The sequence below is a fragment of the Aotus nancymaae genome, unplaced genomic scaffold (genome assembly GCF_030222135.1).
Source record: "Aotus nancymaae isolate 86718 unplaced genomic scaffold, 86718_ANA_hifiasm-v0.15.2.pri h1tg000040l, whole genome shotgun sequence".
Classification (NCBI taxonomy): Eukaryota; Metazoa; Chordata; class Mammalia; order Primates; family Aotidae; genus Aotus; species Aotus nancymaae.
Genome location: NW_026988454.1, coordinates 20982928 through 20996266, shown reverse-complemented (window position 1 = coordinate 20996266; position 13339 = coordinate 20982928). Strand labels below are relative to the sequence as shown.

At 36.1% G+C, this 13339-nt stretch overlaps 1 protein-coding gene across 5 annotated transcripts in view; it reads left to right on the top strand.

Moving 5' to 3' along the window:
- Nucleotides 1-12652, top strand: part of ADGB (androglobin) — a 212328-nt gene extending 199676 nt beyond the window's left edge. For 4 of the 5 annotated variants that reach the window (XM_012452674.2, XM_012452684.3, XM_012452667.3 and 1 more), the window contains 4 exons: nucleotides 1755-1961; nucleotides 7339-7435; nucleotides 8129-8312; nucleotides 12247-12652. In XM_012452674.2, coding sequence (XP_012308097.2) covers nucleotides 1755-1961; nucleotides 7339-7435; nucleotides 8129-8312; nucleotides 12247-12429 — 671 coding nt within the window. In that variant the 3' untranslated portion in view covers nucleotides 12430-12652. The remainder of the gene's footprint in view (nucleotides 1-1754; nucleotides 1962-7338; nucleotides 7436-8128; nucleotides 8313-12246) is intronic. The other variant, XM_012452694.3, reaches the window with a different exon arrangement.
- The last annotated feature ends 687 nt before the right edge of the window (nucleotides 12653-13339 follow it).

Sequence of the window (13339 nt, the reverse complement as noted above, 5' to 3'; positions counted from 1 at the left end):
AGGCAAAGCATTTTACATTTATTATCTCACTTTAACCTATAGCAACTATGAGGCATGTATCACTTACTCTTCCCATTTTGGAGATAAAGAGACCAAAGCTCAGAGAGCAACCTTATTCTTCCTAAGTCATACATCTCAAAAGTGATGAAGTTGGGATTTAAAATATTTCTAACTCCTCAAGTACTCACTCCTCTGATTGATTCTAATGTAATACAAGGAAAACAAAAGTGAATAGGATTCAGTTCCTGTCCTTTAGGCTGTAGATGTATTATTATTTTTTATATTTGTTTTAATGTATGTGTAAAAAATATTATACTGGATACATTAAAAATGTCCAAAAGACTTAATTCCAGATTACTGAAGTAGGGGAGAGAGATCGAATTCAACTGTAGATGCAACAGGAACATGTGGGGATTTTAAACCAACAGTCCAGGTGAGGGAGTAGATGGTAAATTACTAAGAGGAACTTGGTTAGGTATCAAGGGTCAGGAAAGAGGAACTTGATTAGATTTCAAGGGTGGAAGGATTCTGGATAAACTGACTTAGCAGGATTTTTTTTTACTAAAACTGGGGTTAGCAGATCAAGTACAAGGCCTAGTTGAGAACAGGGCTCAGAGAGCCTCACCCTGTCATAGAACATACACACAATAAAAGGGACAAATTTTAACTGTACAGCTCGATTAATTTTTGCATGTGAATACACTCAGTAGCCACTGTATAAATCAAGATAGGAAACACCGCATACTGAAAGTCCTCCTCATTTGTTTCCAAGTCATTTCCTCCCTCAAGGTAACAACTAGCTTGACCTCCATCACCCTCAAATAATTTCACCTATTCTTGAACTTCATTTTAGACTCATATGTACCCTGTATGTCTCACTATTTAGTTGTTTTATTTCTTACTGTGTCTGGAATAGTAAACTGCATTTTATAAGAAATGTGTTTATTTTATGTAAGTTCAACTTACCAGAATAAGTCTCCTTTTTACCTCTTTTTTTTTTTTCTCAATCAGTCTTGCTCTAGGGATGCATCAACTTTAATAATACTTTTAAGGAATTAACTTTTGACTACTGAATGTCTGCCTTTTATTTCAACATTTCTTCATGCTCTTAAGTCCTTTCCTATTGTCACCTTTCATTCAGTGCAGAATATAACATGAATTTGGTCACCTGCAATTGATATATAGGAAAATAATGTCTGTCTACATATAATGTGGAAATTGTGGTAGGTTGTACACAGTTTTTCCTAGGCTAGGGATCTGGAGCACTGAATAGAATCAGAGTATCAAGAAAAGACTTCCCAGCTTTATGACTTCACAAGAAAGAGTTCTGTTCAGCTCGATTTTAAGACAATTTAAAATAAATATTTGTATACAGGGATCCCCCTGCAGAGAGGAACACCCCATCTATTATGAACCATTCTCAGCGTAGAGCTGGTTGTACTTCCTCCAGGGCCCACCTTCACAGCAGCCCTAATAATTTGCATATCCCATTTCCATTTATATCATCCTAACTTCTAAAAGTCTTGATTTTTATGCAACATTTTAATATATGGAGGCAGTTTCCAGACACACTTCCTGCTTGGGTCACCCTTCTAGGGTGACAGTTATTTTGACTGGTACTCTGGTTAGAAGTTACAGAGCTTTTGAGTCATCTGCTCTAAATCTGTGCTCCAATCATCAAGCCCTGTTACTTTTTGCATGCGATTTCATGGAATGCAAGCTTTTTCAGTAATGCATATGTGATGTTGTAATAGAAATGCCTGCAAGTGGGGTAAAAGAGCCAGACTCAAAGAATTCTGAGGGTTCAGAGCCACAAATAGGATCAGGGAGTGCAGTGTGGAAGAAGTGGCAACTGACCAAGGGCTTGAGGGATCTGGCAAAATCCACGAGCAGCAAAAGTGGAACAGCGTCTTCACCAGGGAAGGAAGAGCGCGAGCAGAGCACGCGAAAGGAAAACATTAGTAAGTAATGCTGTCATTTGTAAGATAAACATGTATTTTCAAATAAAAATTGTGGAAAAAATTTAACTTAAACGTAAGTGACAGCTAGGGCTATAAAAGTGGAAAAAGACGTCTTTTGGGTTTACAGATTTTCATTTTACTTAACACAGTTGGGAATTTGCTCAAGGACCTGATTACTAAATACTTTAACCAAAAGATAAAAGTGGGCAAAACTCCACCCACAAATTTGCATTTATATTTTTTCTGTGTATAGGTCTTCTGTGTCTACAAATGCTAAAAAATAAAATGCCAGCATTCACACATACACTTGTTGTTAAACACAGATTTTTTTGTGTGTTATCTGTAGCATACTACGTGACAGATTTTCTTTTTATCTCTCATAACAAATTTTAATAGCAAATTTTAAACGTTGAAAAAGAGCAATTTTCAGTGGTGCACAAGTAACCCTGACTTGATTCATTTCCATACGGATTCATATCTGTTCACTAAACTGAACCTAAATCCCTGATCAAAGGAAAATGCCTTTCCACACTCCTGGTTTCCACGAGGAAGGATAATTTTTAAGTAACTCCTCAACTTCTTCTGTCTTAAAGAGAACTAAATGTCCTATCAATGCATTTGGAGAGAATAAACTAGGGTACCCATGGAAGCACTGCTCCTCCCTCAGTTGAGAACACTTCCTAGGCTGTGCTGGAAGAGTCACTCAGCTCTGGGTGATCATAGCCCATTTGTCTCTCACATCAAGCTACATCCTCTGATTAAACCTGGATCAATAGTATAACCTTACTCTTTATTTTTCTACTTGTTTCGAACCGAGGCAGAAAAGAAGGTATCTTAGAAAGAATCAAAATTAGTTCAGCCATTTGATCTAGCAATCCCATTGCTGGGTATACACCCAGAGGAATATAAATCATTCTACCTTAAAGACACATGCATGTGAATGTTCATTGCAACACTACTCACAATAGCAAAGACAATGGAACACAATAAGAACCGAGAAATAAAGTCAATTGCTTATAATCATCTGATCTTCAAAAAGCAAACAAAACAGAAAATGGGTAAAGGACATGCTATTCAACAAATGGTGCTGGGATAACTGGCAAGCCACATGTAGAAGAAGGAAACTGGATCCTCAACTCTCATCTTATACGAAAATCAACTCAAGGCAGGTCAAACACTTAAATCTAAGGCCAGACACCATAAAGATTCCAGAAGATAACATCAGAAAAACCCTTCTAGATATTGGCTTAGGCAAAGACTCATGACCAAGAACCCAAAAGCAAATGCAACAAAAACAAAGATAAATAGATGGGACTTAATTAAACTAAAAAGCTTCTGCACAGCAAAAGAAATAATCAACAGAGTAAACAGACACCCCCAAAGTGGGAGCAATTCTTCCTAAACTATGCATTCTATAAAGGACTAATATCCAGAATCTACAAGGAACTCAAATCAGCAAGAAAAACAAAAACAAATAACCCCATCAAAAAGTGGGCTAAGATCATGAATGACAATTTTCAAAATAAGATACACAAATGGCCAACAAACGTGAAAAAAAATGCTCAACATCATTAACTATTAGGTAAATGCAAATCAAAACCACAATATGATACCACCTTATTCCTGCAAGAATGGCACAATCAAAAAACCAAAAACTAATAGATGTGAGTATGGATATGGTGAAAAGGAAACACTTTTACACTGCTGGTGGGAATGTAAGCTCGTACAACCACCATGGAAAACAGTGTGTGGGGATTCCTTAAAGAGCTAAAAGTAGATCTACCATTTAATCCAGCAATCCCACTACTCTACCCAAAGGAAAAGAAGTCACTATATGAAAAAGATACTAGCACACGCATGTTTATAGCAGTACAATTTGCAACTGCAAAATACGGAATCAGCCCAAATGCCCATCAACCAACCAACGAGTAGATAAAGAAAATATGATATATGTATATACACATATATATACATAGATGTGTGTGTGTGTATATATACGTATAAATGTGGTATCTATACACATCGGGTACAGCCGAGGTGATGGTGTACCAAAATCTCAGAAATCACCGCTAAAGAATTCATCCATGTAAACAAACATTACCTGTTCCCAAAAAACCTACTAAAAATAAATAAACAACTAAATAGCTGGAGATTCAGCAGTGAAAATAAAAACCAAGTTGGAGAGAAAGTAATAAAGTAGGCCTAAAGAAATAAGATGGAATAAAAAATTTTAAAAGAGAAAACAAAGAAAGTGAAGAAAATTCATAAAAATTAAGGCAAATTTAAACACGTTCACAATAAACAAGCACTAGTTTGTGCTTGCTTAATAATTTGTTTCCAGATAATCTGCCTTAAAACAAATACTAAAGGAAGTCCTTCTGGCTGAAAGAGGGTGACATCCAAAGGCAGCTCACACCCACAAAGAAAAGTAATTACGTAGGTAAGTTTTAGAAGACAGTATAAATAGATTTTCCATTTTTTACTTATTTAACAAATAATTATTATAAAACTATATTATTGAGCTTATAATGTCCAAATGTATATGACATAATGCACACACAGAAGAAGGAAAAGAAGAAAGAAAACTCACAAACTGGTAATACAAGGGGATTTCCTCGGACTGATAAAGGATAGTTATGAAAAACCTGAAGTAAATATCATATTTACTGATGAACAACTGAATAATTTCAGCCTAAGGTCAAGAACAAGGCAGCATGTTTACTGTCACCACTTAACATTCAGCATTTTAATGGAGGTTCTTGCTAGTTCAATCAAGAAAGAGAAATAAAACACCTCAATCTTAGAAATGAAGAAGTAAAACTGTATTCTCAGACAACACTATCCTATATACTAAAATTCTAAGGAATCGGAAAAAAAAATGAGTAAGCGAGTCTGGCAGGGTCACATGATGTAAGGTCAGTAAACATAAATCATTTTTATTTCTACATATTACTGATGAACAACCAAAATTGAAATTGAGAAGACAGTTTTATTTACAACAGCATCAATAATAAATACATGGAAATAAATTTAACCAAGTACAGAATTTATGTATTGAAAACTACAAAACATCACTAAAGGAAATTTTTAATTATCTAAATAAAGAGATTGTTTATACTTTGGACTAGAAGACCTATTATTGTTCAGATAGTAATACCCCTCAAATTGATCTATAAATTCAGTGTAATCTCTATCAAAATCATAGTAGACATTTTATAGAATTTGATATGCTAATCCCAAAACTTATATGGAAATGCAAAAAACCAGGAATGGCCAAAATTATTTTGAAAAAGAATATCCAAGTGGGAGGGAAACTTATTCAACCTGATAAAGACTTTCTACAAAACAAACAAACAAACTATGGCTAACAGGATTAATGGCGAGGATCAGGGCCTGGCATGGTGGCTCACGCCTATAATCCCAGCACTGGGGAGGCCGAGGCAGGTGGATCAGGAGGTCAAGAGGTGGAGACTCTCCTGGCCAACAAGGTGAAGCCCCGTCTCTACTAAAAATAGAAAAATTAGCTGGGCGTGGTGGCGCACGCCTGTAGTCCCAGCTACGCAGGAGGCTGAGGCAGGAGAATTGCTTGAACCTGGGAGGCAGAGGTTGCAGTGAGCTGAGACCATGCCACTGCACTCCAGCCTGGCAACAGAACAATACTCTGTCTCAAAAAAAAAAAAAAGAGGATCTAGAAGCTTTCCCGCTAAGATCAGGAGCAAGCCAAAGATGTCCTCTCTTACTACTCTTTTTCAACATGTACGAGAACTCCTAGAAAGTATAATAAGACAAGAAAAAGAACTAAAAAGATGTACTGATTGGGGAGAAAGAAAGAAAACTATTTGTTTGCAGATGGTGTGATTGTGTAATATATGTACCACTCTGGTAGGGGACGTTGATAATTGGGGAGGCTGTGTGTGTGTACAAGGAAGGGGGATATGGGATATCTTTGTATGTACTTTCTTCTCAATTTTACTGTGAACCTTAAACCTAAAACTGCTTTTTTTTTTTTTCTGATATGCAGTCTCACTCTGTTACCCAGGCTGGAGTGCAGTGGCATGATCTCGGCTCACTGCAACCTCTGCCACCTGGTTTCAAGCGATTCTCCTGCCTTAGCCTCCTCCTAAGTAGCTGGGATTACAGGTGCCTGCCATGACGCCCAGCTAATTTTTGTATTTCTAGTAGAGATGGGGTTTCACCATCTTGGCCAGGCTGGTCTTGAACTTCTGACCTTGTGATCCACCAGCCTCAACCTCCCAAAGTGCTGGGATTGCAGGCATGAGCCAATGAACCTAGCCCTAAAACTACTTTTAAAAATAAACTCTTTTTTTTAAATGAACCAAGTGAAGAGATTTTTACGATGTAATTTCAGAATTGGTCATAAAGTTAAAAATAATGATCAAAACACCATGGTTTGACAATTTCTCTAAGAGTCAAATAATTTTTCCATATGACCCAGTAATCCACTCCTACTGACATGAAATGTCCAGGAAAGAGAAATCTATAGAGACATAAATAGATTAATGATTGCCCAGAGTTTGTGGTGAGAATACAAAGTGACTATTAAAGGACACAAGAGAGATCTTACTTGGATGATAAAATGTTTTAAAACTCGATTTTGTTGATGGTCACACAACTTGTTAAATTTACAAAGAAGTATTGAATTAGACCCCTAAAATGGTTGAATTTTATGTATGTAAAATTCTTCATGAGTATGTAAACTCATACTTCGGTATGAGTTTAAAAAAAAATCAGTGGTCTAGAAATGCTGAAAAGTTAATAACCTAGACTCTGCAGTCTCTGAAATCTGTTCTTGTGGGCTCACTATTGGTCTATGGATTAAAAGCTGCTGCTAATTTGATTTTCAGTGTTTATCTTTTATATATTGCCTACTCTACTGGACTATAAGTTTATTGAAGGTAAATTACTGTTTTCAGTATTTCAGTATAAATATGTAAAAAATCTGTTCATATCCTAATCCCAGTAATACTTGGTGTAGCATTCAGGCATAGCCCAGTCTGGGCCATTTAACTTGTAATGAAATTTTGTAACTTAACTTAAGACTTGTTCTTATTAATGGAGACTACTCCTCCTTCATCTGTGAATAGAATAGCATTTTGTTAATTTTTTAATTTTGTCATCTCCTTCATTTAACTAAAAGCATAGTAACACCAGCTAGAGGATAAACATAAAATATAAATATATAATTATATATTATTAACATTATATTAAATAAGACAAGCCTAATCAATGGTTGTTTTTCAACAGAAAATATTATTTTCAATTAAAATGAGATATATTCATTTAGTTAGCCATTATTGATTATTTTTTAAAGTTCTTTTTGTTGTGTGTGTGGTTCTTTTTTTTTTTTTTTTTAAAGAAATGGGACCTCATTCACGATCTCCAACAATTTTGGAAACATCTCCACGACTTATTCGGAAAGCACTAGAATTTATGGATTTAAGCCAATATGTACGGTAAGTTTTCATAAACATGATTGATGCAGACAACTGTGTTCATGGAATTTTGGAAACATTAACAATATGCAGTTGCTAAATGACTGAAAATTTGAAATTCAATGCTTAATATATCCTCAATGTGCCTAAACTTTTAGAAGTACATAATTTTAAATCTCAAATATGCCAATGTTTTGTTAAGTCAATTATTAAAATATTTAAATGTTTTCTGTAAAGATTTAATTTGAGGACTGATTAAGGTGAGATGAGCTACAAAAAATTCCCATCACACCTGCTGCCATTATTTAATTAGATTCCATTTTAACAACTAGATGATAGGATTAACAGAGATATATTATGCATATTTATAAGCATTTTTATGTTTGAAAACATTGTCAAAATTATTTAGCTACATAAATTCAAAAGGAAAACCTACAAGATATTCTCATAGTTTTGAATACAGATTTCACAATCACCTCATCAAGTGATGAATCCAAATTTACTGATATTCTCCAAAATATTTTCCCAAAATACCAGTGACTTAATAAATGGAGCATAGGATATCTAGAAAGTAAACATTTATTTTTTCTATCCCTAATGTTTTATTTGACTCAGACCACCACACTGTTGATATGATTTGAAATTATTTGTGGTCTAAGCTTATTCCAGAGTTCCCAAGTGAAAATTTGTATCTCTTGATAATTTTGTATCAAGGAAAACAGATGCAGATCCTCTGCTGCAAACGGATGAACTGAATCAGCAGCAGGCAATGCAAAAGGCAGAAGAAATTCATCAGTTTCGACAGTATAGGACTAGAGTCCTTAGCATTAGAAACAGTGACCAAGAAGAGCGGTTAAAGTTAAAGGATGAAGTCCTGGATATGTATAAGGAAATGCAGGTGAGTCTAAGAGTACATACATAAATTATAGTTGGCAAATTCTTTCATAATATTTAAAAGAAATTATATAATTAAATCATACTTGTTTAGAAATAAGTCTTGAAAACACAGGTTTCTATGATTCACAACGTCTAGGAAAACGTCACAAATTGATTCTACACATCTCATCACATTCCCTCCCTAAAATTCCCCTAAAATGCAATATTGCGAGTCTGTTCTCAAAGATGGGAAGCACAGGAGAGAAAACAACACAATTATTTGTTCAAGTTGGAAAATGACTGGATGAAGATCACATTAACTGACTTGAGACTCACAAATCCTAAACTGACAGTGGGAAGATTGTTAATAAGCCAATTTGCTCCATAGAATTCCTACAGAATCCCCAAAAGGCTCAGCAAGTGGTGTCACTAGATATGTTAGGAAGTAAATGTGAAGTAGGAGGAAGATGAAAATAGTTGGGCTTGTTCATCTTAAGGCTATTTAGGGATCGCAAATCAACACTTCAACTTTTTGCATCCAGATTATTGTCATCCCTTCACCCCAGCAGAAGAATAGATGTCCTTTAGTTAGAGATGGCAACAAATAAAAAAGGATTTCTACATTGTGGAAGACTATGAAAATGGGAGTATCATACTAGAAAATGGGAAATTCAATAAATGTATATGGAGAAGTTCCTGCTATGGATAACGTGGATAATGAGAATTTTTTTTCTCCCTCTTCCCTTCAGCACACAGACACACACACCCCTACACATTCCAAAAGACACTAAAGCCTATAGGACATCCTATTTTAGCTATGGTGAGACTGTCATTTCCAGTAATGGCCCATGTGAGGAATGTGCCCATTTGAGATCTCTTCTCGTTTGTCCAATAGGCACCTCAAACAGAATGTCTCTAAATCCAAACTCAAGAATGCTTGCCCTCCTTCCCATCTCAGCACAAACATGTCACTGCACCAAGATCTTCCATCTCAGTCAATATCATTTGCATTCTTTCAGTTGCTTAAGCAGAGACTGTGCAGACATCTTTGACTTCTCTCACCCCTCACTGATGATCCATTGTCAGAACCTCTCAACTTTACCTTGAAAATATATCCAAAATATGATGATTTCTCACTATCTCTGTTCCCACCACCCTAGCCCAACCTGTCATTCTTATTCAGGGGATTGCAACAGCCCAGTTACTGACCTAACTGCTTCTGTCTTTGCCCCTCCACAAAGTAGTCTCTGCTTTGCCACCAAAACAATTGTACCAATCAAGACAAACTAGGTTTATCCTATGCTAACAAAAACGCCAATGTCACAGCGGCCTCACATAGTGTTTGGCAAACTTATTTACTATAAAGGGCCAAACAGTAAGTATTTACGTTGCATTTACTCAACATTGCCATTTTTTACACAAAATCACACATAATACCTAAATAAATAGGAGAATACTAAAATAAATGAAACTTTACTTAGAAAAACAAGAAATAAGCCAGATTTACTTTACAGGCCTTAGTTTGCCAACTCTGGCTAAAAACAGTAACACAGTAGATCTCATTCTAGCTCTGTGTCCAATGTGGTTCAATAGAGCATCCCTCTATTTATCAAGATACCCAGGCTGAAGGAGCTTCCATAGAGACACTTCTACCATGATTATCACAACAAGGGAAGAGAACATGGGGAATTGCATGGGCTGTTGACTATTTCTACCCAGAAATGGCACATTCATTTGCACTCACATTTCACTGACCACAGCAAGTCACATGGTCACGTACAGCTTCAAAAAAGGAACCTTCCTTACTGACACCTTGGTATTAAACTTGTAGCACCAAGCACTGTGAGGCAATGCATTTCTGTTGTTTAAACCCAGTTTGTGGTTCTTTGTTACGGCAGCCCCAGCAAACTAATAAAGAGGGAGGGCACTGCTTCCAGGTACCTGGAAGATAACCAGAAATATTTTGTGGATTACACTAATGGTTATCACAATGCATATTTAAAATGAAGGTGGAATCATTTCACTTCCCTAATGTCTTTACATTTCATTATGGAAAAAGCCAAAATCTTGATTATGACCTCCAGAGCTTTCCTCTCTGATGTTCTTATCGATCGTTCTTGCCTCCTTTGCTCCTTTGGCGTTTGCCAAGCTGACTTTGCCTCTCCACTAACAACAAGGCATGTTCCCACCTCTGTGCCTTTGACCTCACTCCTCTCTCTTCCTGGAATATTCTTTTCCCCAGAGACTTTCCTTTTATGAGATCTCTCATCTAGTGTCACGTAGTAGAGAGATTTTCACTAGCAGCTCTTTCAAAATTAGTACCCTCAAAATTTGTGTGACCGTGCCTAACCTTTTTTCTTTAAAGCACTTATCCTGCATGTGCATTTATTTATTGGTATATGAAAATATAGAGATATTATAAATACTATGCTTTCGTTTTTTATTGTTCTCTGCTAGAATATGACTATATGTGGACAGATACTCTGTTTAGATTCACTGTTAGGTCCCCAAAGCTTCAGAGGAATGTCTGCTTCGTAAAAGTTTGTCTAATAAATGAATCAGTAAATCAATGAATGAATATTAAAATTGTGTAAGTTCAATTTATCTTGTGGGAAATAATTTAAATTAAATTAGAAAACAAAAGGGAATTTCAGGATTGCTGTTTGTGGTTTTTGTGTGTAATAATCAAGTAAATGCAGCAGATGGAGAGGAAATGGAGAAAAAATACTAACTCAGACAGCTTTGAATTCAGACCCTTCATTTATGTGTGAGATACAGAGATAGCCCTAGCTTTGACTGAAGCCATTTTAAGAGAAACATGATCATTAATATATTTCTTATCAGATAGGAGAATGAGTATGTTTTGTCCTCCTTCCTCAAGGGATTACCGATGTATATTAAACTGATTTACACGAACTTCTTAAAATGTCTCTCTCCCGATCATTCTCTTTCTCTGTCTCTTTCTCTCTCTTTTTAATGTGTTACTACTATCATCTTGTACTTGTGCATTTGGTTTAGTCAATGCAGTTTTATTATGGTAGATACAGTACTGTTCATCATAAAAGCTTCGGGAAGTCTGATTCTGACATTCAGCTTTTCCAACATCTCAAAAATTAAGCTGGTTGCAAAAAACATGGAAAATTTATTGATTCATTCAAGGATGAAGACAAGGCAGTCATTTCTAGAAGGGTCTTTTTAGGCAGCATCTGTGCTTTAATCCTTATTCTTTAATTATATTATTGAAACAGTAAACAATGTGGCCACTGCCACTTCATAAGATGAAGGAGAAAAGGAGAAAGCAGCAAAGGTGACTGAATAGGAGCAGCTGGTGAGATAGAAGACCATTTAGGAGCTACATGAAGTCAGTTAACCCAGGAGAAGCGAGTGTGGTTAAGCAAGAATAAGAACAATAAATGACCTTGGCTTTAGCTACATATAAGTCCTTGGTGTCCTTGATGAATACAGTTTTGCCGAAATGGTGAAAATGAAAGTCAAACTGTCAAGAACATAGTAACCAATGGATTGGGCCATTGTTTTTGGAGCTTCCTCAGGTACAGTCCAGATATATTTTGTCAGTGATAGAATACATGTGGGGAACTAGTCATTTCTTGAGCACAGTTACTTTGCAAGCGAAATTGGACTTCTTATTATTTTATATAGATTGCATTTGAACTAATTTAAACAGAGAATACCTTTGGCAAAATATGTATGCTTTTCTTTACCTTTGACTATTTTTCCTACAAATGTTTTATTTGCCATGCTGTGTTAAAATCCCTTTGTTGCTATGTTTTGTGTATTGATAAGCTTTTGAGACCATGTACTAATTTTCATCTTTAATAATTTTGCATATGAATATACGGGCATAAGGACAAGGTCAAGGAATTTCATTTTTTCTTTCTGGGAGTATAAGCCTTTATCAGTGGAACTTACTTGTTTGGGGTTTTGCTTTGGAACAGGACTCCTTAGATGAAGCCCGACAGAAGATCTTCAACATCCGGGAAGAGTACAGAAACAAATTGCTGGAAGCCGAGCGCCTAAAACTGGAAGCTCTGGCTGCTCAGGAAGCTGCCATGTGGGTGGAGACAGAGAAGACCCCAGCTCCTGACAAACAGAAAAAAAAGAAAGGAAAGAAAAAGTAATCAGGAGATATCCATACTACCCTTCTTCTGGAGAGAAAAAAATCTATTTATAATGATCTATAACTGCCTGCTGATAAAACAAGATATTGGGCCAATTGAAAATAGAAATTTTTCTTTCTTAGAAATGTTTTAATGGTAATTTGTCAGTTTTCCTCAGAAAGCTAGTATTCAAAGCCATTCAAGTTTAAAATGCTCTAATTTCAATAAAATATATGTTTGACACTCTAAATTGACTGCATTTTTAATTAGAAGTGAAACAAGATCATAAATTAATCAATAGAATTATTTTTGAAAAATTCAACAATCAGAAAAGTGGCTTTTATTCTTAGAAGAAATTTTGTCTCAAACTTTAAAAGTTTTAAAATATTAATAACTATGCTTCAGAATTATGCTTTTTTTTTTTTTGAGACGGAGTCTTGCTCTGTTGCCCAGGCTGGAGTGCAGTGATGTGATCTCAGCTCACTGCAACCTCCGCCTCCAGGGTTCAAGTGATTCTCATGCCTCAGCCTCCTGAGTCGCTGGGATTACAGGTGCGTGCCTCCACATCCGGCAAGTTTTTGTATTTTTAGTAGAGACAGGGTTTCACCATGTTGGCTAGACTGTTCACAAACTCCTGATCTCCAGCAATTCACCCACCTCAGCCTCCCACAGTGCTGGGATTACAGGCATAAGCCACTGCGCCCAGCTGAATTATGCCATTTTTAAAAACTGAACTTGAAGAAACTTGCTTCACTGAACAAGCACTACCCTGGCTCAGCCAACCCAAAGTGTTAATTAGAGACACAGGACTGAGAGATGGATTCAGGTTGTGGGGCCTTCATAGTGGGGGAATGAAGCTCAGAAAGACCTTGTGGCATCTTCAGTTCAGCATGTTAAGGTGCCATATTATGGGGTATCATGTTCTAAGCCC